The sequence below is a fragment of the Salmo salar genome, chromosome 09, assembly GCF_965601325.2.
Source record: "Salmo salar chromosome 09, fSalSal1, whole genome shotgun sequence".
Classification (NCBI taxonomy): domain Eukaryota; kingdom Metazoa; phylum Chordata; class Actinopteri; order Salmoniformes; family Salmonidae; genus Salmo; species Salmo salar.
This window is the reverse complement of record NC_138299.1, coordinates 163248564-163272505: the sequence shown is the minus strand read 5'-3', so window position 1 is coordinate 163272505 and position 23942 is coordinate 163248564. Positions and strand designations below refer to the sequence as shown.

Here is a 23942-nt window from a genome sequence, read left to right as displayed (position 1 = left end):
TGTGTGTGTGTGTGTGTGTGTGGATGGATGGTGCTTGTATTCACTTCCTAGTAGGCTGGAATTGACTTGTTGACTTGTAGTGCTTGTTCCTTGTGTTGATTTGCAATGCTTTGCTTGGGCCCGGGCTTCCCGGTAGATTGTGATTATTTCTATATTTTTGTTTCTCACTCTCTCTCCTCCTCTCCTCTCCTCTCCTCTCCCTCTCTCTTCCACCTCTCTCCTCCCTTACCCCTCCCCTCCTCCTCCCTCTCTCCTGTCCTCCTCCCCCTCTCTCTCTCCCTCCCTCTCTCCTGTCCTCCTCCTCTCAGCTGGAGATGGACAGAGTGTCCAGATGGACTCCATTAAGTCAGGCTTCGTGGGCTCCCAGGTGGAGCTGCGTTGTATCTTCGTTAACTCCAACCCCCCGGTCAAGATCTCTCAGGTGACATGGCAGAAGTTCCTGAACGGCACCAAACAGAACGTGGCCATCGCCAACCCGTCGCTGGGTGTCTCCGTGCTCCCGCCCTTCAAGGAGAGGGTGACCTTCAAGCAGGCGGCGGTCCGCCACCGCACCCCATCTCTGGAGGACACCACCATCATGTTCTCCAACCTGAGGCTGTCTGATGAGGCTGCATACATCTGCGAGTACACCACCTTCCCTGCTGGGAACCGAGAGAACATGGTCAACCTCACCGTGTTTGGTAAGGACTAGATAAAACAAGATAAACCTCACTGTGTTTGGTAAGGACTAGATAACACAATATAAACCTCACTGTGTTTGGTAAGGACTAGATAACACAATATAAACCTCACTGTCTAACACAAGATAAACCTCACTGTCTAACACAAGATAAACCTCACCGTGTTTGGTAAGGACTAGATAAAACAAGATAAACCTCACTGTGTTTGGTAAGGACTAGATAACACAATATAAACCTCACTGTGTTTGGTAAGGACTAGATAACACAATATAAACCTCACTGTCTAACACAAGATAAACCTCACTGTGTTTGGTAAGGACTAGATAAAACAAGCTAAACCTCACTGTGTTTGGTAAGGACTAGATAACACAATATAAACCTCACTGTGTTTGGTAAGGACTAGATAACACAATATAAACCTCACTGTCTAACACAAGATAAACCTCACTGTGTTTGGTAAGAACTAGATAAAACAATATAAACCTCACCGTCTAACACAATATATTTTTTTATTTTTTTTATTTCACCTTTATTTAACCAGGTAGACAAGTTGACGACAACAAGTTCTCATTTACAACTGCGACCTGGCCAAGATAAAGCAAAGCAGTTTGACAACATACAACAACACAGAGTTACACATGGAGTAAAACAAACATACAGTCAATAATACAGTAGAAAAACAAGTCTATATACAATGTGAGCAAATGAGGTGAGATAAGGGAGGTAAAGGCAAAGAAAAAGGTCATGATGGCGAGGTACATACAATATAGCAAGTAAAACATTGGAATGGTAGATTTGCAGTGGAAGAAAGTGCAAAGTAGAAATAGAAATACTGGGGTGCAAAGGAGCAAAATAAATAAATACAGTAGGGGAAGAGGTAGTTGTTTGGGCTAAATTATAGATGGGCTATGTACAGGTGCAGTGATCTGTGAGCTGCTCTGACAGCTGGTGCTTAAAGCTAGTGATGGAGATAAGTGTTTCCAGTTTCCGAGATTCTTGTAGTTCGTTCCAGTCATTGGCAGCGGAGAACTGGAAGGAGAGGTGGCCGAAGGAGGAATTGGCTTTGGGGGTGACCAGTGAGATATACCTGCTGGAGCGCGTGCTACAGGTGGGTGCTGCTATGGTGACCAGCGAGCTGAGATAAGGGGGGACTTTACCTAGCAGGGTCTTGTAGATGACCTGTAGCCAGTGGGTTTGGCGACGAGTATGAAGCGAGGACCAGCCGACTAGAGCATACAGGTCACAGTGGTGGGCGGTATAAGGCGCTTTGGTAACAAAACAGATGGCACTGTGATAGACTGCATCCAGTTTGCTGAGTAGAGTGTTGGAGGCTATTTTGTAAATGACATCGCCGAAGTCGAGGATCGGTAGGATGGTCAGTTTTACGAGGATATGTTTGGCAGCATGAGTGAAGGATGCTTTGTTGCGAAATAGGAAGCCAATTCTCGATTTAACTTTGGATTGGAGATGATTGATGTGAGTCTGGAAGGAGAGTTTACTGTCTAACCAGACACCCAGGTATTTGTAGTTGTCCACATTATTCTAGGTCAGAACCGTCCAGAGTAGTGATGCTGGACGGGCTGGCAGGTGCGGGCAGCGATCGGTTGAAGAGCATGCATTTAGTTTTACTTGTATTTAAGAGCAGTTGGAGGCCACGGAAGGAGAGTTGTATGGCATTGAAGCGCGTCTAGTGGGTTGTTAACACAGTGTCCAAAGAAGGGCCAGAAGTATACAGAATGGTGTCGTCTGCGTAGAGGTGGATCAGAGACTCACCAGCAGCAAGAGCGACATCATTGATCTATACAAAGAAAATAGTCGGCCCAAGATTTGATTCCTGTGGCACCCCCATAGAGACTGCCAGAGGTCTGGACAACATGCCCTCCGATTTGACACACTGAACTCTATCAGAGAAGTAGTTGGTGTACCAGGCGAGGCAGTCATTTGAGAAACCAAGGCTGTTGAGTCTGCCGATGAGGATGTGGTGATTGACAGAGTCGAAAGCCTTGGCCAGGTCAATGAATACGGCTGCACAGTATTGTTTCTTATCAATGGCGGTTACGATATCGTTTAGGACCTTGAGCGTGGCTGAGGTGCACCCATGACCAGCTCTGAAACCAGATTGCACAGCGGAAAAGGTATGTTGGGATTTGAAATGGTCGGTGATCTGTTTGTTCACTTGGCTTTTGAGGACTTTAGAAAGGCAGGGCAGGATGGATATAGGTTGTAGCAGTTTGGGTCTAGAGTGTCTCCCCCTTTGAAGAGGGGGATGACCGTGGCCGCTTTCCAATCTTTAGGAATCTCAGACGATACGAAGGAGAGGTTGAACAGGCTAGTAATAGGGGTTGCAACAATTTCGGCAGATCATTTTAGAAAGAAAGGGTCCAGATTGTCTAGCCCGGCTGATTTGTAGGGGTCCAGATTTTGCAGCTCTTTCAGAACATCAGCTGACTGGATTTGGGTGAAGGAGAAATGGTGGGGGCTTTGGCGGGTTGCTGTGGAGGGTGCCGAGCAGTTGACCGGGGTAGGGGTGGCCAGGTGGAAAGCATGGCCAGCCGTAGAGAAATGCTTATTGAAATTCTCAATTATCGTGGATTTATCGGAGGTGACAGAGTTTCCTAGCCTCAGAGCAGTGGGCAGCTGGGAGGAGGTGCTCTTATTCTCCATGGACTTTACAGTGTCCCAGAACTTTTTGGAGTTTGTGTTGTGGGAAGCAAATTTCTGCTTGAAAAAGCTAGCCTTGGCTTTTCTAACTGCCTGTGTGTATTGGTTTCTAACTTCCCTGAAAAGTTGCATATCACGGGGGCTGTTTGATGCTAATGCAGAACGCCACAGGATGTTTTTGTGTTGGTTAAGGGCAGTCAGGTCTGGAGAGAACCAAGAGCTATATCTGTTCCTGGTTCTACATTTCTTGAATGGGGCATGCTTATTTAAGATGGTGAGGAAGGCATAAAAAAAAAAATATATATATATATATATATATATATATATATATATATATATATAAACCTCACTGTGTTTGGTAAGGACTAGTTAACATAAAATAAACCTCATTGTCTTTGGTAAGGACTAGCTAACATAATATAAACCTCATTGTCTTTGGTAAGGACTAGATAACATAATATTTTACATTTACATTTTAGTCATTTAGCAGACGCTCTTATCCAGAGTGACTTACAGTAGTGAATGCATACATTTCATATTTTTTTTTCCTGTGCTGGCCCCCCGTGGGAACCTCATTGCCTTTGGTAAGGACTAGCTAAGATAATATAAACCTCATTGCCTTTGGTAAGGACTAGCTAACATAATATAAACCTCATTGCCTTTGGTAAGGACTAGCTAACATAATATAAACCTCATTGTCTTTGGTAAGGACTAGCTAACATAATATAAACCTCATTGTCTTTGGTAAGGACTAGCTAACATAATATAAACCTCATTGTCTTTGGTAAGGACTAGCTAACATAATAATAAACCTCATTGTCTTTGGAGCTACAGGGAATATAAACCTCATTGTCTTTGGTAAGGACTAGCTAACATAATATAAACCTCATTGTCTTTGGTAAGGACTAGCTAACATAATATAAACCTCATTGTCTTTGGTAAGGACTAGCTAACATAATATAAACCTCATTGTCTTTGGTAAGGACTAGCTAACATAATATAAACCTCATTGTCTTTGGTAAGGACTAGCTAACATAATAATAAACCTCATTGTCTTTGGAGCTACAGGGAATATAAACCTCATTGTCTTTGGTAAGGACTAGCTAACATAATATAAACCTCATTGTCTTTGGTAAGGACTAGCTAACATAATATAAACCTCATTGTCTTTGGTAAGGACTAGCTAACATAATATAAACCTCATTGTCTTTGGTAAGGACTTGCTAACATAATATAAACCTCATTGCCTTTGGTAAGGACTAGCTAACATAATAATAAACCTCATTGTCTTTGGTAAGGACTAGCTAACATAATATAAACCTCATTGTCTTTGGTAAGACTTGCTAACATAATATAAACCTCATTGTCTTTGGTAAGGACTTGCTAACATAATAATAAACCTCATTGTCTTTGGTAAGACTTGCTAACATAATATAAACCTCATTGTCTTTGGTAAGGACTTGCTAACATAATAATAAACCTCATTGTCTTTGGTAAGGACTTGCTAACATAATATAAACCTCATTGTCTTTGGTAAGGACTTGCTAACATAATAATAAACCTCATTGTCTTTGGTAAGGACTTGCTAACATAATAATAAACCTCATTGTCTTTGGTAAGGACTTGCTAACATAATAATAAACCTCATTGTCTTTGGTAAGGACTTGCTAACATAATAATAAACCTCATTGTCTTTGGTAAGGACTTGCTAACATATTATAAACCTCATTGTCTTTGGTAAGGACTTGCTAACATAATAATAAACCTCATTGTCTTTGGTAAGGACTTGCTTGTCACAACACAATATGACTGGACATTCTAGTCATAAGTAAATGTTACAGCAATGTGAGATAATGGAAATATGAGATAATGGCTGTAATTTGAAAAGAGAGATGATAAGAAAGCCCTTTACTGACAAAAGAAAGACCCTTCTACCGTGGGTGGTGTAGTGCTCGTTCATAAGGTCACTCAGGGCTGTAACCTTGGAAACCCATGTCAGGTCACTCAGGGCTGTAACCTTGGAAACCCATGTCAGGTCACTCAGGGCTGTAACCTTGGAAACCCATGTCAGGTCACTCAGGGCTGTAACCTTGGAAACCCATGTCAGGTCACTCAGGGCTGTAACCAGCCAGGCTGTGTTTCTGTGAAGGCGTTGGAGATGTGATATATTCTATCCATATAGATTACCCCAGAAGGAACACAGACATATTGCTTTCATGCAACCAGAGAATGTAGAAATAAATAAATATACAAGAAGCTGAAAGAGAAATCAATAAATCCATTTAGTATGCATGTTTCTGCCCCGGATGCCTTTCTGAAGATGGAGTAATCCCATTGTTTGGGACAGAGTGAGAAGCAGTGAGAGAGAGAGAGAGAGACAGAGATCGACTCTACAGAGAGAGAGAGAGAGACAGAGATCGACTCTACAGAGAGAGAGACAGAGATCGACTCTACAGAGAGAGAGACAGAGATCGACTCTACAGAGAGAGAGACAGAGATCGACTCTACAGAGAGAGAGACAGAGATCGACTCTACAGAGAGAGAGACTCTACAGAGAGAGAGAGCGAGAGAGACTACAGAGAGAGAGAGAGAGACTACAGAGAGAGAGAGAGACTCTACAGAGAGAGACTCTACAGAGAGAGAGAGCGAGAGAGAGACTACAGAGAGAGAGAGAGAGAGAGAAAGCGAGAGAGACTACAGAGAGAGAGAGACTCTACATAAAGAGGGAGACTACAGAGAGAGAGATATAGACTACAGAGAGAAAGCGAGAGACAGAGAGACTACAGAGAGAGACAGAGAGAGATACTCTACACAGAGAGAGAGAGAGACTACAGAGAGAGAGAGACTACAGAGAGAGAGAGAGAGACTACAGAGAGAGAGAGAGAGACTACAGAGAGAGAGAGAGAGAGAGAGAGACTACAGAGAGAGAGAGAGAGACTACAGAGAGAGAGAGAGAGAGAGAGAGAGACTACAGAGAGAGAGAGAGAGAGACTACAGAGAGAGAGAGAGAGAGAGACTACAGAGAGAGAGAGAGACTACAGAGAGAGAGACTACAGAGAGAGAGAGAGAGAGAGAGAGACTACAGAGAGAGAGAGAGAGAGAGAGACTACAGAGAGAGACTACAGAGAGAGAGAGAGAGACTACAGAGAGAGAGAGAGAGAGAGACTACAGAGAGAGAGAGAGAGAGACTACAGAGAGAGAGAGAGACTACAGAGAGAGAGACTACAGAGAGAGAGAGAGAGAGAGAGACTACAGAGAGAGAGAGAGAGAGAGAGACTACAGAGAGAGACTACAGAGAGAGAGAGAGAGACTACAGAGAGAGAGAGAGAGAGACTACAGAGAGAGAGAGAGAGAGAGACTACAGAGAGAGAGAGAGAGACTACAGAGAGAGAGAGAGAGAGACTACAGAGAGAGAGAGAGAGAGAGAGAGACTACAGAGAGAGCACAGCTTTGTAAAGGTTGTTCTGTCTCTCGTCTGATTATAGCTGTAATTAGCAGTAGAGAGTTGGAGCGTTTTCCATTAAGCCCCAGCAAAATAAAAACACTTGTATTAATTAGTGACCAGTCCCTGTATCTCCATCAGCCTTGTCTTAAGTAGTGACCAGTCCCTGTATCTCCATCAGCCTTGTATTAATTAGTGACCAGTCCCTGTATATCCATCAGTCTTGTATTAATTAGTGACCAGTCCCTGTATCTCCATCAGCCTTGTCTTAAGTAGTGACCAGTCCCTGTATCTCCATCAGCCTTGTATTAATTAGTGACCAGTCCCTGTATATCCATCAGTCTTGTATTAATTAGTGACCAGTCCCTGTATCTCCATCAGCCTTGTCTTAAGTAGTGACCAGTCCCTGTATCTCCATCAGCCTTGTATTAATTAGTGACCAGTCCCTGTATATCCATCAGCCTTGTCTTAAGTAGTGACCAGTCCCTGTATATCCATCAGCCTTGTCTTAAGTAGTGACCAGTCCCTGTATATCCATCAGCCTTGTATTAAGTAGTGACCAGTCCCTGTATATCCATCAGCCTTGTATTAAGTAGTGACCAGTCCCTGTATATCCATCAGTCTTGTATTAAGTAGTGACCAGTCCCTGTATATCCATCAGCCTTGTCTTAAGTAGTGACCAGTCCCTGTATATCCATCAGCCTTGTCTTAAGTAGTGACCAGTCCCTGTATATCCATCAGTCTTGTCTTAAGTAGTGACCAGTCCCTGTATATCCATCAGCCTTGTCTTAAGTAGTGACCAGTCCCTGTATATCCATCAGCCTTGTCATCTCCAAGCCCCCATCTTGTCTGTTTACAAAATGGAAACATATTCCCTATGTATAGTATAATATTGGTCCCCTGTCGTAGAGAGGGGACCAAAGTGCAGCGTGTTGAGTGCTCATGATCAATTTGTAAGTCGCTCTGGATAAGAGCGTCTGCTAAATGACTTAAATGTAAATGTTAAATGTCATGATGAATATTTATTATAACTCAGAACACTAAAGCAAAAAATAACAACGCAACCGAGAACAGTTCAGTCAGGTACAGAAAACTAAACAGAAGACAACTACCCACAAACACAGGTGGAAAAAAACCCTACTTAAGTATGATCTCCAATTAGAGACAACGAGGACCAGCTGCCTCTAATTGGAGATCATCCCCCCAAAAAAACATAGAAATAGAAAAACTAGAAACTAAACATAGATATACAAAACATAGAAAAACACAAAACACCCCCTTTCACGCCCTGACCTACTCTACCATAGAAAATAACATCTTACTATGGTCAGGACGTGACAAATATAGTGCACTACTTTTGACAAGGTACCAAAGTGCCCTGGTTGGGTTGTGTTGGGTGCCTGAGTGTGTGTGTGTGTGTGTGTGTGTGTGTGTGTGTGTGTGTGTGTGTGTGTGTGTGTGTGTGTGTGTGTGTGTGTGTGTGTGTGTGTGTGTGTGTGTGTGTGTGTGTGTGTGTGTGTGTGCTGTGTGTTTTGTCAGCTGACAATCAGTGAATGCCAGGAAACCTATGTGACAATAACTGACTGACAGTGTTCAAAGAGGCCCCTTCATATCATAGCTATCTGCAGCTCTGCACAACGCTGCTATTCATATCATAGCTATCTATTCATATCTGATCTAGACCTGCAGTTGTTTGATTGAGCATTCTCTCTTGCTTACCTGAACCTCCCTTTTGATGTCACAGCAGTAAATTGCTAATTGGCAGCACTCAAAGGATTTCAATTGGAACACTTTGTGCCTTTGGAAATGCAAGAGACTTCTGCATCTGTTGAAGATTCTTGACAACTGGGTTTGACTTTGAGCACGTCAGGGACGGAGGAAAAACAGCTCCCTTCACCACGTCAGGGACGGAGGAAAAACAGATCCCTTCAGCACGTCAGGGACGGAGGAAAAACAGATCCTTTCAGCACGTCAGGGACGGAGGAAAAACAGATCCCTTCAGCACGTCAGGGACGGAGGAAAAACAGATCCCTTCAGCACGTCAGGGACGGAGGAAAAACAGATCCCTTCACCACGTCAGGGACGGAGGAAAAACAGCTCCCTTCACCACGTCAGGGACGGAGGAAAAACAGATCCTTTCAGCACGTCAGGGACGGAGGAAAAACAGATCCTTTCAGCACGTCAGGGACGGAGGAAAAACAGATCCCTTCAGCACGTCAGGGACGGAGGAAAAACAGCTCCCTTCAGCACGTCAGGGACGGAGGAAAAACAGCTCCCTTCACCACGTCAGGGACGGAGGAAAAACAGCTCCCTTCAGCACGTCAGGGACGGAGGAAAAACAGCTCCCTTCACCACGTCAGGGACGGAGGAAAAACAGCTCCCTTCACCACGTCAGGGACGGAGGAAAAACAGATATTTTCAGCACGTCAGGGACGGAGGAAAAACAGCTCCCTTCAGCACGTCAGGGACGGAGGAAAAACAGATATTTTCAGCACGTCAGGGACGGAGGAAAAACAGTTCCCTTCAGCACATCAGGGACGGAGGAAAAACAGATATTTTCCTGATTCAAATCACCACAAGACCTTTCCTCCCTCCACCTCATATTCATTAACTTCAAATAGAAATATATCAGTGAATCTGAAGATTAACGTTGAAGTGAAGTAGAAATAATTAAATAGAGAAGATATCAGTCAATCTGAAGATTAACTTTGAATTGAAATATAAATCATTAAACACCTAAAAGGGAATTATCTTGAAAGGAAAATACATACAGACCATTTACTTGACAGGTAAAGCTATAATTTTTTAATGAAGGGCACTGGCATTGAGATGTTGATAATCCATTTTAGTAACTTGAGGGGCTTTATGTGTTTGTTTGTTTGTTTACATTTATTCTCTCTCTCTCTTCCTTCCAGCCCGACCTCTGACCCGAATGACCTTGACCACGCCCACCATCGTGGCCCGCCCCCAGAAACGTAAGATGACCGTGGCGACGTGCCTCTCGGCCAATGGGAAGCCTCAGAGCGTGATCAAGTGGGACACGCGGCTGAAGGGCGAGGCCACATTCCAGGAGACGCAGAACAGCAACGGCACGGTGACCGTCCGCAGTAACTATGTGGTCGTGCCGAGCAGAGAGACACACAAACAGAAACTCACCTGCATCGTAACCTACCGCAACGAGAGGATTACGGACAGTGTCGTGCTCAACGTGCAGTGTGAGTTATCACATTTATTTTCATGTCAATCATTCAAACAATGAAAAAGTTATTGTCCCAGAAGGATATTTTGTTCAAACGCAGCAGGGGTAACAGAATCCAAGAGTTAACACACTAGCCACAGAACACAGAAGATTATGACATTTATTTAACCTTTATTTAACCATGTAGTCCCAATGAGATTAGAATACCTCTTTATTTAACCATGTAGTCCCAATGAGATTAGAATACCTCTTTATTTAACCATGTAGTCCCAACGAGGTTGGAATACCTCTTTATTTAACCATGTAGTCCCAACGAGGTTAGAATACCTCTTTATTTAACCATGTAGTCCCAACGAGGTTAGAATACCTCTTTATTTAACCATGTAGTCCCAATGAGATTAGAATACCTCTTTATTTAACCATGTAGTCCCAACGAGGTTAGAATACCTCTTTATTTAACCATGTAGTCCCAATGAGGTTGGAATACCTCTTTATTTAACCATGTAGTCCCAATGAGATTAGAATACCTCTTTATTTAACCATGTAGTCCCAATGAGGTTGGAATACCTCTTTATTTAACCATGTAGTCCCAACGAGGTTAACCATGTAGTCCCAATGAGGTTAGAATACCTCTTTATTTAACCATGTAGTCCCAACGAGGTTAGAATACCTCTTTATTTAACCATGTAGTCCCAATGAGGTTGGAATACCTCTTTATTTAACCATGTAGTCCCAACGAGGTTGGAATACCTCTTTATTTAACCATGTAGTCCCAACGAGGTTAACCATGTAGTCCCAATGAGGTTGGAATACCTCTTTATTTAACCATGTAGTCCCAACGAGGTTAGAATACCTCTTTATTTAACCATGTAGTCCCAACGAGGTTAGAATACCTCTTTATTTAACCATGTAGTCCCAACGAGGTTAGAATACCTCTTTATTTAACCATGTAGTCCCAATGAGGTTGGAATACCTCTTTATTTAACCATGTAGTCCCAACGAGGTTGGAATACCTCTTTATTTAACCATGTAGTCCCAATGAGGTTAACCATGTAGTCCCAACGAGGTTAGAATAACTCTTTATTTAACCATGTAGTCCCAACGAGGTTAACCATGTAGTCCCAATGAGGTTGGAATACCTCTTTATTTAACCATGTAGTCCCAACGAGGTTAGAATACCTCTTTATTTAACCATGTAGTCCCAACGAGGTTAGAATACCTCTTTATTTAACCATGTAGTCCCAACGAGGTTAGAATACCTCTTTATTTAACCATGTAGTCCCAATGAGGTTGGAATACCTCTTTATTTAACCATGTAGTCCCAACGAGGTTGGAATACCTCTTTATTTAACCATGTAGTCCCAATGAGGTTAACCATGTAGTCCCAACGAGGTTAGAATAACTCTTTATTTAACCATGTAGTCCCAACGAGGTTAACCATGTAGTCCCAATGAGGTTGGAATACCTCTTTATTTAACCATGTAGTCCCAACGAGGTTAGAATACCTCTTTATTTAACCATGTAGTCCCAACGAGGTTAGAATACCTCTTTATTTAACCATGTAGTCCCAACGAGGTTAGAATACCTCTTTATTTAACCATGTAGTCCCAACGAGGTTAGAATACCTCTTTATTTAACCATGTAGTCCCAACGAGGTTAGAATACCTCTTTATTTAACCATGTAGTCCCAACGAGGTTAGAATACCTCTTTATTTAACCATGTAGTCCCAACGAGGTTAGAATACCTCTTTATTTAACCATGTAGTCCCAATGAGGTTAGAATACCTCTTTATTTAACCATGTAGTCCCAACGAGGTTGGAATACCTCTTTATTTAACCATGTAGTCCCAACGAGGTTAGAATACCTCTTTATTTAACCATGTAGTCCCAACGAGGTTAGAATACCTCTTTCCCAAGGGAGAGTTGATTTTAAATACACTTTACACAAGGTCACTCACAGCACATCAACACATCAACACACTTTACTAAGAGAAACACAGTGTAAATAGTAGCTTAACGTGAAAGACTATCAGAGTCCAAAATGTGTCGAAGATAGGTAAAAACTACTTCTCCAATAGAAATCCCCGATCACACTTGAATTACTGCGGCATCTGAAACGGCACCTTATTCCCTATTTAGTGCACAACTGGTCTGGTCAAAAGTAGTGCACTAAATAGGGAATAGGGCGTCATTTGGGAAGCATGTCATTAGTTAATATTAGTACCATTCACTGTTCTGCTCTGTTCTGCTCTGTTCTGCTCTGTTCTGTTCTGTTCTGTTCTGTTCTGCTCTGTTCTGTTCTGCTCTGTTCTGCTCTGTTCTGTTCTGCTCTGCTCTGTTCTGTTCTTCTCTATTCTGTTCTGCTCTGTTCTGTTCTGTTCTGTTCTGTTCTGCTCTGTTCTGCTCTGTTCTGCTCTGTTCTGTTCTGTTCTGTTCTGTTCTGCTCTGTTCTGTTCTGCTCTGTTCTGCTCTGTTCTGTTCTGCTCTGCTCTGCTCTGTTCTGTTCTGTTCTGCTCTGTTCTGCTCTGTTCTGTTCTGTTCTGTTCTTCTCTATTCTGTTCTGCTCTGTTCTGTTCTGTTCTGTTCTGCTCTGTTCTGCTCTGTTCTGCTCTGTTCTGTTCTGTTCTGTTCTGTTCTGCTCTGTTCTGTTCTGTTCTGCTCTGTTCTGTTCTGCTCTGCTCTGTTCTGCTCTGTTCTGCTCTGTTCTGTTCTGTTCTGTTCTGCTCTGTTCTGTTCTGCTCTGTTCTGCTCTGCTCTGTTCTTCTCTATTCTGCTCTGTTCTGCTCTGCTCTGTTCTTCTCTATTCTGCTCTGTTCTGTTCTGCTCTGTTCTGCTCTGCTCTGTTCTTCTCTATTCTGCTCTGTTCTGTTCTGTTCTGCTCTGTTCTGTACTGTTCTGCTCTGTTCTGCTCTGCTCTGCTCTGCTCTGTTCTTCTCTATTCTGTTCTGCTCTGTTCTGTTCTGTTCTGTTCTGCTCTGTTCTGCTCTGTTCTGTTCTGTTCTGTTCTGCTCTGTTCTGCTCTGTTCTGCTCTGTTCTTCTCTGTTCTGTTCTGTTCTGTTCTTCTCTATTCTGTTCTGCTCTGTTCTGTTCTGTTCTGTTCTGTTCTTCTCTATTCTGTTCTGCTCTGTTCTGTTCTGTTCTGTTCTGTTCTTCTCTGTTCTGTTCTGCTCTGTTCTGTTCTGTTCTGTTCTGTTCTTCTCTGTTCTGTTCTGCTCTGCTCTGTTCTGTTCTGTTCTTCTCTGTTCTGTTCTGCTCTGTTCTTCTCTGTTCTGTTCTGTTCTGTTCTGCTCTGTTCTGTTCTGTTCTGCTCTGTTCTGCTCTGTTCTGTTCTGTTCTGTTCTGCTCTGTTCTTCTCTGTTCTGTTCTGTTCTGTTCTGCTCTGTTCTGCTCTGTTCTGTTCTGTTCTGTTCTGCTCTGTTCTGCTCTGTTCTTCTCTGTTCTGTTCTGTTCTGTTCTTCTCTATTCTGTTCTTCTCTGTTCTGCTCTGTTCTGTTCTGTTCTGTTCTGTTCTGTTCTGCTCTGTTCTGTTCTGTTCTGTTCTGCTCTGTTCTGTTCTGTTCTGCTCTGTTCTGCTCTGCTCTGTTCTTCTCTATTCTGCTCTGTTCTGCTCTGCTCTGTTCTTCTCTATTCTGCTCTGTTCTGTTCTGCTCTGTTCTGCTCTGCTCTGTTCTTCTCTATTCTGCTCTGTTCTGTTCTGTTCTGCTCTGTTCTGTACTGTTCTGCTCTGTTCTGCTCTGCTCTGCTCTGCTCTGTTCTTCTCTATTCTGTTCTGTTCTGTTCTGCTCTGCTCTGTTCTGCTCTGTTCTGCTCTGTTCTGCTCTGTTCTGTTCTGTTCTGTTCTTCTCTATTCTGTTCTGCTCTGTTCTATTCTGTTCTGTTCTGTTCTGTTCTTCTCTATTCTGTTCTGCTCTGTTCTGTTCTGTTCTGTTCTGCTCTGTTCTGCTCTGTTCTGTTCTGTTCTGTTCTGCTCTGTTCTGCTCTGTTCTTCTCTGTTCTGTTCTGTTCTGTTCTTCTCTATTCTGTTCTGCTCTGTTCTGTTCTGTTCTGTTCTGTTCTTCTCTATTCTGTTCTGCTCTGTTCTGTTCTGTTCTGTTCTGTTCTGCTCTGTTCTGCTCTGTTCTTCTCTGTTCTGTTCTGTTCTGCTCTGTTCTGTTCTGTTCTGTTCTGTTCTGTTCTTCTCTATTCTGTTCTGCTCTGTTCTGTTCTGTTCTTCTCTGTTCTGTTCTGCTCTGTTCTGTTCTGCTCTGTTCTGTTCTGTTCTGTTCTGCTCTATTCTTTTCTGCTCTTCTCTATTCTGTTCTTCTCTATTCTGTTCTGCTCTGTTCTGCTCTGTTCTTTTCTGTTCTGCTCTGTAATGTTCTGTTCTGTTCTGGTTTGCTCTGTTCTGGTTTGCAGGTGGTATACTAGCATAGTGATGTAGGACATCTTGTCATTCACTGTTGTCCTGTCATAACACAGTCAGTGCTTTCCCGTTAGCCCCGAACCTCGGCTAATCAGCTACAGACTCATTTTCAGCTGGCTACGTTTTCCGCATCCTATTAGCTAGGCAACCTTTTTTATTTAAAAGTTTCAATCCACTAGTCCGTCGAGCCCTCTCCCGCTAGAATGAACAATATGCATCTTCTAGCAATCTATTCATAGGATAGGTGCCTGTCAGTCACAAAGCAAGCAATCACAGGGAAGCACACTCTGATGTGACTCCTGCTTCCCGGTTGGCTGCAGTCAAATGTCTTTACAAGGAGGACGGAGAGAGAGCATGATACTCGTGGATTTGCACGTCCCACGTAACATAGGTGGTAACGATGAGTCAATCCACGACTTAGCCAAATTATTGTTTTCCTGGGAACATTCCTTTATTTTGTGTAGCCGTTAGCGATGATGCTAATGAAAACCTGTCTTCTAGTAGACAGAAAGTCTTTCCCCCAAAAAATCTTCTCTGTTAAACGTTAACTACAAAATAGCTGATATAATGATTATTTTCATAAATATTTGTTTTGTAAACTCTACTATTACAAAAACACCTGCTAAACATCAGCCTCTTGTTAGGTGTTTAATAAAGGGTGGCTTCACCCAAAAATATAAATTGATCAGATTTTTCAGAAATGGTCTCGGGATGTGGTTTAAGCATTTTCTGTGGACTTTGTTGTTGCTCTATTAAAAAGGGTGATTTTTGAGAGTGAAACCTAAATAAAATGGCAAAAACAGAAACCTAGAAAAACTACAAGAACAAAACGGAATCAGGCAAAAGAATAAAACCGATTTTATAATCTGACCTTATAATGTTTTTTAATTAATTTAGGCTATGTCAAATCAGAAATAAATAATACAAAAGACTAATATAACCCTTTTATTTAATTTTTTTTCTAGATAATGTGGGCTATTTACTTTATGTTTTCTGTTTGAATAAAATACATAATTTGAAAAACAAACATCATTGTGGCTATTCATATCTTGCAGTAAAACTGTCAAAAAATAGTTTTGTCAAGTTGGCTGGATGTCCCTTTGGGTGGTGGACCATTGTTCATGCACACGGGAAACTGAAAAACCCAGCCTGGCACCTACTACCACACCCCTGTTCACCTACTACCCTACCCCCTGTTCACCTACTACCCCCTGTTCACCTACTACCCTACCCCCTGTTTACCTACTACCCTACCCCCTGTTCACCTACTACCCCCTGTTCACCTACTACCCCCTGTTCACCTACTACCCTACCCCCTGTTCACCTACTACCCTACCCCCTGTTCACCTACTACCCTACCCCCTGTTCTCCTACTACCCCCTGTTCACCTACTACCCTACCCCCTGTTCACCTACTACCCTACCCCCTGTTCACCTACTACCCCCTGTTCACCTACTACCCTACCCCCTGTTCACCTACTACCCCCTGTTCACCTACTACCCTACCCCCTGTTCACCTACTACCCTACCCCCTGTTCACCTACTACCCCCTGTTCACCTACTACCCCCTGTTCACCTACTACCCCCTGTTCACCTACTACCCTACCCCCTGTTCACCTACTACCCTACCCCCTGTTCACCTACTACCCTACCCCCTGTTCACCTACTACCCCCTGTTCACCTACTACCCTACCCCCTGTTTACCTACTACCCTACCCCCTGTTTACCTACTACCCTACCCCCTGTTCACCTACTACCCTACCCCCTGTTCACCTACTACCCTACCCCCTGTTCACCTACTACCCCCTGTTCACCTACTACCCTACCCCCTGTTCACCTACTACCCCCTGTTCACCTACTACCCTACCCCCTGTTCACCTACTACCCCCTGTTCACCTACTACCATACCCCCTGTTCACCTACTACCCCCTGTTCACCTACTACCCTACCCCCTGTTTACCTACTACCCTACCCCCTGTTCACCTACTACCCCCTGTTCACCTACTACCCCCTGTTCACCTACTACCCCCTGTTCACCTACTACCATACCCCCTGTTCACCTACTACCCCCTGTTCACCTACTACCCTACCCCCTGTTTACCTACTACCCTACCCCCTGTTCACCTACTACCCCCTGTTCACCTACTACCCCCTGTTCACCTACTACCCCCTGTTCACCTACTACCATACCCCCTGTTCACCTACTACCCCCTGTTCACCTACTACCCTACCCCCTGTTTACCTACTACCCTACCCCCTGTTCACCTACTACCCCCTGTTCACCTACTACCCCCTGTTCACCTACTACCCTACCCCCTGTTCACCTACTACCCTACCCCCTGTTCACCTACTACCCCCTGTTCACCTACTACCCCCTGTTCACCTACTACCCTACCCCCTGTTCACCTACTACCCTACCCCCTGTTCACCTACTACCCTACCCCCTGTTCACCTACTACCCTACCCCCTGTTCACCTACTACCCCCTGTTCACCTACTACCCCCTGTTCACCTACTACCACACAAGGATGCTGGTCCATGTTGACTTCAATGCTTTCCACAGTTGTGTCAAGCAGCGTTGCAGTTCTTGACACAAACCGGTGTGACTGGCTCCTACTACTATACCCAGTTCAAAGGCACTTAAATATTTTGTCTTGCGCGTTCACCCTCTGAATGGCACACAAACACAACACACATCTCAACTGTCTCAAGGCTTAAAAGTCCTTCTTTAACCTGTCTCCTCTCCTTCATTTAAGCTGATTTAATAATTGCCATCAATAAGAGATCATAGCTTTCACCTGGTCAGTCTATGTCATGGAAAGAGCAGAGTGTTAATGTTTTGTACACTCAGTATATACATACCATCTAGAAAATGTTTTTATTCATAGTGACTTAAACAAGCATGCATACGGGTGGTCGCGGGATTCAATCCCACTACCGTGGTGTTACAAGCACCATGCTCTACCAACTGAGCTATAGAGGACCCCAGTTACTCACAAGAGAAGACAGGTCAAATGTTAAAAAAAGGTTCAATGTTCTCTGTGAAAAGTGTCCTCATCATAGAGGCCTTGGCCATATCCAGAACAACTAGCAATACATTGAATGCATACATGTTTAGTAATGTAACATGTCATCACAATACCACAACATTTTATTTTTCTCCAATTTGGGAGGTAAACTTAATGAAGTATTTCATAATTTCGTCAGTGTATTTCGGATGGAATCAAGGCATTAGAATGTGCTAGAGGCCACCAGAATAGAGCTACTTCAGTAAAAAAAAGAAAAATAATAACAAAATGTTTAGGGGCAAGCCCCCCCCGGACCCCTTTTGGGGGCGCCTGGCTGGCTATTGTATCTATTTGACTAGCTACTCTATGTACTTGTGGACAACACTGAATACACTCCATGTCTTCTAAATTATAACTGTTTTTTTTACCAAAGCTTCATGTTCACACTCTAGTGGATGCTATGTTGATTGTGTGAACTGATATAGTTACTGTACATCCAAAGAACAGTGTTTGGTGGCGCTGAGGCGGAAACAGGACTGGCTACTGCTGACAATCCCTACACATCGCTGGTAATATGGTGATCTCTAGAGGGTAGTGGGGTCTAGAGGGTAGTGGGGTAGTGGGGTGATCTCTAGAGGGTAGTGGGGTGATCTCTAGAGGGTAGTGGGGTGATCTCTAGAGGGTAGTGGGGTGATCTCTAGAGGGTAGTGGGGTGATCTCTAGAGGGTAGTGGGGTGATCACTAGAGGGTAGTGGGGTGATCTCTAGAGGGTAGTGGGGTGATCTCTAGAGGGTAGTGGGGTGATCTCTAGAGGGTAGTGGGGTGATCACTAGAGGGTAGTGGGGTGATCTCTAGAGGGTAGTGGGGTGATCTCTAGAGGGTAGTGGGGTGATCTCTAGAGGGTAGTGGGGTGATCACTAGAGGGTAGTGGGGTGATCACTAGAGGGTAGTGGGGTGATCTGTAGAGGGTAGTGGGGTGATCACTAGAGGGTAGTGGGGTGATCACTAGAGGGTAGTGGGGTGATCTCTAGAGGGTAGTGGGGTGATCTCTAGAGGGTAGTGGGGTGATCTCTAGAGGGTAGTGGGGTGATCTCTAGAGGGTAGTGGGGTGATCTCTAGAGGGTAGTGGGGTGATCTCTAGAGGGTAGTGGGGTCTAGAGGGTAGTGGGGTGATCTCTAGAGGGTAGTGGGGTGATCTCTAGAGGGTAGTGGGGTGATCTCTAGAGGGTAGTGGGGTGATCTCTAGAGGGTAGTGGGGTCTAGAGGGTAGTGGGGTGATCTCTAGAGGGTAGTGGGGTGATCTCTAGATGGCCGTGTAGTGGGACAGTCACAGTGAATGGCTTGAATGGAAGACATAAGGACCTTTCACAGTACTGAGCCAAACGGAGCTGACCCAAACGAAGTTGGTCTGATTTGGCATGGTTACGTAGTCGCTCGAACCATTTAGGAGAAGGACTGTGACAAAATACTGTGGGCTAACACAGTAACATTCAGGTCGACCCTATAGGGCCAATCTGGCAATACTGTACTGACACCATCTCTCTCCCCCTGACAGATGAACCGGAGGTGAAGATCGAGGGTTTTGATGGTAACTGGTACCTGAACCGTCAGGACGTCAGCCTCACCTGCAACACTGACGCTAACCCCCCTGTCACCGTCTACCAGTGGAAACTGTAAGTCTAAAACCATATCCCACACAGGGCTGAAGCTTCTTTTTACTGTCTATGTACATGTTCAAGTTGTTAGAAAGCGGTAGAAGAAGTATCTTCTCCACAATCAACAGCACGAAGGCTCAAACAGTATGAAGGAAAAGAGCATCAGGATTCGTATTGTCTTAATGTGTGTCCAAAATGACACCCTGTGCTCAATCCCCTTTGGGCTCTGGTCGACACTATTCAGGGAATAGGGTGCTATTTGGGGCACATTCTTAGTTCATATTTTTCAGCAGCATACCACCCTGCGTCCACTGCTGGCTTGCTTCTGAAGATAAGCAGGGTTGGTCCTGGTCAGTCCCTGGATGGGAGACCAGATGCTGCTGGAAGTGATGTTGGAAGGCTAGTAGGAAGCACCCTTTCATATGGTCTAAAAAAATATCCCAATTCCCCAGGGCAGTGATTGAGGACATTGCCCTGTGTAGGGTGCTGTCTTTCAGATGGGATATTATATGGGTGTCCTGACTCTTTGTGATCATAAAAGATCCCATGAAACTTATCGTAGGGGTGTTAACAATGGTGTCCTTTGAAATTCCCAATATGGCCACCTAATCATCCCCATCTTACAATTGGCTCATTCATCTCCACTCCCCTGAAACTATTCCCCAGGTCGTTGCTGTAAATGAGAATGTTTTCTCAGTCAACTGACCTGGTTAAATAAATAAACTATTACTGTGTCGGTTCAATCAAATGTATTTATGAAGCCCTTCTTACATCACTGCTCTGTTCTGCTCTGTCATAACATCAAGTGGATGTGTAGCTAACACACATTCTCCAGAACCCTGTTAAATACTCAATGCAATTTACTGCTGCAATGAAGCTGCCGCAAAGTTGGGAATTTATGATAAATAATTGTGTTATACGAGAGGTCTGGTAAACTTTTTTATTCCACTTTAGTTGTCCAATCTGGGTTTTAAAAGCATAAGCCATGCTATAAATCTATCAACATAACTATGCCCCTACTTCCTCTGTCTTCATCAACCTTTCATTCATGTGTTTCAGTTGGTTTACACACCAGTGTATTGATGATGGTAAGGCTTGAGATGGAAGCATAGGCAAAATCTATCTATCTACCTACAGTGGCTTGCGAAAGTTTTCACCCCCTTGGCATTTTTCCTATTTTGTTGGCTTACAACCTGGAATTAAAATTGATTTTTTTTTTGTATCATTTGATTTACACTACATGCCTACCACTTTGAAGATGCAAAATATTTTTATTGTGAAACAAACAAGAAATAAGGGCGTGCATGAAAATTTGGGCGTGCATAACTATTCACCCCCCCAAAGTCAATACTTTATAGAGCCACCTTTTGCAGCAATTACAGCTGCAAGTCTCTTGGGGTATTTCAAGGCCTACCTTCAAACTCAGTGCCTCTTTGCTTGACATCATGGGAAAATCAAAAGAAATCAGCCAAGACCTTGTAGACCTCCACAAGTCTGGTTCATCCTTGGGAGCAATTTCCAAACACCTGAAGGTACCACGTTCATCTGTACAAACAATAGTACGGAAGTATAAACACCGTGGGACCACGCAGCCGTCATACCGCTCAGGAAGGAGACCCGTTCTGTCTCCTAGAGATGAACGTACTTTGGAGTGAAAAGTGCAAATCAATCCCAGAACAACAGCAAAGGACCTTGTGAAGATGCTGAAGGAAACAGGTACAAAAGTATTTATATCCACAGTAAAATGACTCTTATATCGACATAACCTGAAAGGCTGCTCAGCAAGGAAGAAGCCACTGCTCCAAAACCACCATAAAAAAGCCAGACTACGGTTTGCAACTGCACATGGGGACAAAGATCGTACTTTTTGGAGAAATGTCCACTGATCTGATGAAACAAAAATATAACTATTTGGCCATAATGACCAACGTTATGTTTGGAGGAAAAAGGGGGATGCTTGCAAGCTGAAGAACACCATCCCAACCGTGAAGCACGGGGGTGGCAGCATCATGTTCTGGGGGTGCTTTGCTGCAGAAGGGACTGGTGCACTTACAAAATAGATGGCATCATGAGGGAGGAAAATGATGTAGATATTTTGAAGCAACATCTCAAGCAACATCTCAAGACATCAGTCAGGAATTTAAAGCTTGGTCGCAAATGGGTCTTCCAAATGGACAATGACCCCGAGCATACTTCCAAAGTTGTGGCAAAATGGCTTAACCTCTTACATCGAAACGTTCCGCTAGCGGAACACCTGCTCCAATATCCAATGATAGGCGTGGCGCGAATTACAAATTCCTCAAAAATACAAAAACTTCTAAAAAACGACTATTTCACAGCATTTTAAAGACAAGACTCTCCTTTATCTAACCACACTGTCCAATTTCAAAAAGGCTTTACAGCGAAAGCAAAACATTAGATTATGTCAGCAGAGTACCCAGCCAGAAATAATCAGACACCCATTTTTCAAGCTAGCATATAATGTCACAAAAACCCAGAAGACAGCTAAATGCAGCACTAACCTTTGATGATCTTCATCAGATGACACACCTAGGACATTATGTTATACAATACATGCATGTTTTGTTCAATCAAGTTCATATTTATATCAAAAAACAGCTTTTTACATTAGCATGTGACGTTCAGAACTAGCATACCCCCCGCAAACTTCCGGGGAATTTACTAACAATTTACTAAATTACTCACGATAAACGTTCACAAAAAGCATAACAATTATTTTAAGAATTATAGATACAGAACTCCTCTATGCACTCGATATGTCCGATTTTAAAATAGCTTTTTGGTGAAAGCACATTTTGCAATATTCTAAGTACATAGCCCAGCCATCACGGGCTAGCTATTTAGACACCCGGCAAGTTTAGCCTTCACCAAAATCAGATTTACTATAACAAAAATGTTATTACCTTTGTTGTCTTCGTCAGAATGCACTCCCAGGACTGCTACTTCAATAACAAATATTGGTTTGCTCCCAAATAATCCATCGTTATATCCGAATAGCGGCGTTTTGTTCGTGCGTTCCAGAAACTATCCGAAATGGTAAATCAGGGTCGCGCGCATGGCGCAATTCGTGACAAAACATTTCTAAATATTCCATTACCGTACTTCGAAGCATGTCAACCGCTGTTTAAAATCAATTTTTATGCAATTTATCTCGTAAAAAAGCGATAATATTCCGACCGGGAATCTCCTTTTCGGCAAACAGAGGAAAAATCACAAAGACGGGGGCGGCCAGGGCACGCGCCTAAGCCCACAGTCCCTTGATCGGCCACTTGACAAAGGCGATAATGTGTTTCAGCCTGGGGCTGGGATGACGACATTCAGTTTTTTCCCGGGCTCTGAGAGCCTATGGAAGACGTAGGAAGTGTCACGTTAGAGCAGAGATCCTTTGTAATTGAATGAGATGGCAAAGAAGTTCAAGAAATGGTCAGACAGGCCACTTCCTGTAAAGGAATCTCTCAGGTTTTGACCTGCCATTTGAGTTCTGTTATACTCACAGACACCATTCAAACAGTTTTAGAAACTTTGGAGTGTTTTCTATCCAAAGCCAATAATTATATGCATATTCTAGTTACTGGGCAGGAGTAGTAACCAGATTAAATCGGGTACGTTTTTTATCCAGCCGTGAAAATACTGCCCCCTAGCCATAACAGGTTAAGGACAACAAAGTCAAGGTATTGGAGTGGCCATCACGAAGCCCTGACCTCAATCCCATAGAAAATTTGTGGGCAGAACAGGAAAAGTGTGTGCGAGCAAGGAGGCCTACAAACCTGAGTCAGTTACACCAGCTCTGTCAGGAGGAATGGACCAAAATTCACCGAACTTATTGTGGGAAGCTTGTGGAAGGCTACCTGAAACGTTTGACCCAATTTAAAGGTGAAGCTTCCAAATACTAATTGAGTGTATGTAAACTTCTGACCCACAGGGAATGAGATGAAAGAAAAAAAACTGAAATAAATCATTCTTAAAAATAAAGTGGTGATCCTAACTGACCTAAGACAGGTCATTTTTACTAGGATTAAATGTCAGGAATTGTGAAAAACTGAGTTGTGTATTTGGCTAAGGTGTATGTAAACTTCCGACTTCAACTGTAAACAATGAGTTTTCGATGGCACTAGAACGGTCTGCAGCACCCGGCCTCCACCTACTAGAATCTGAAGTCAAATGTCTACTGTTTGCTGATGATCTGGTATTTCTGTCCCCAACCAAGGAGGGCCTACAGCAGCACCTAGATCTTCTGCACAGATTCTGTCAGACCTGGACCCTGACAGACCTGGGCCCTGACAGACCTGGGCCCCTGACAGTAAATCTCAGTAAGACAAAAATAATTGTCTTCCAAAATAGGTCCAGTTGCCCGACCACAAATACAAATTCCATCTAAACACCAGCACCACAGTTAACTTCCACAAAGTTGTGAATGATCTGAGAGACAAGGCAAGAAGGACCTTCTATGCCATCAAAAGGAACATAACATTTGACATCACAATTAGGATCTGGCTAAAAATACTTGAATCAGTTATAGAACCCATTGCCCTTTATGGTTGTGAGGTCTGGGGTCCGCTCACCAACCAAGAATTCACCAAATGGGTCAAACCAAATTGAGACTCTGCTTGAAGAATTCTGCAAAAAATATCCTCCGTGTACAATGTAAAACACCAAATAATGCAGGGCAGAATTAGGCCGATACCCGCTAATTATCAAAATCCAGAAAAGAGCCGTTAAATTCTACAACGACCTAAAAGGAAGCGATTCCCAAAACTTCCATAACAAAGCCATCACCTACAGAGAGAAATTAACCTGGAGAAGAGTCCCCTAAGCAAGCTGGTCCTGGGGCTCTGTTCACAAACACGAACAGACCCCATAGAGCCCCAGGACAGC

General features: G+C 43.5%; 1 protein-coding gene across 4 annotated transcripts in view; it reads left to right on the top strand.

The window, feature by feature from the left end:
* LOC106613399 (nectin 1b) overlaps positions 1-23942 on the top strand; it is a 569428-nt gene that overhangs the window by 183026 nt on the left and 362460 nt on the right. For all 4 annotated transcript variants that reach the window (XM_045724940.2, XM_045724942.2, XM_045724944.2 and 1 more), the window contains exons 2-4: positions 309-680; positions 9699-9998; positions 18947-19064. In XM_045724940.2, coding sequence (XP_045580896.1) covers positions 309-680; positions 9699-9998; positions 18947-19064 — 790 coding nt within the window. The remainder of the gene's footprint in view (positions 1-308; positions 681-9698; positions 9999-18946; positions 19065-23942) is intronic.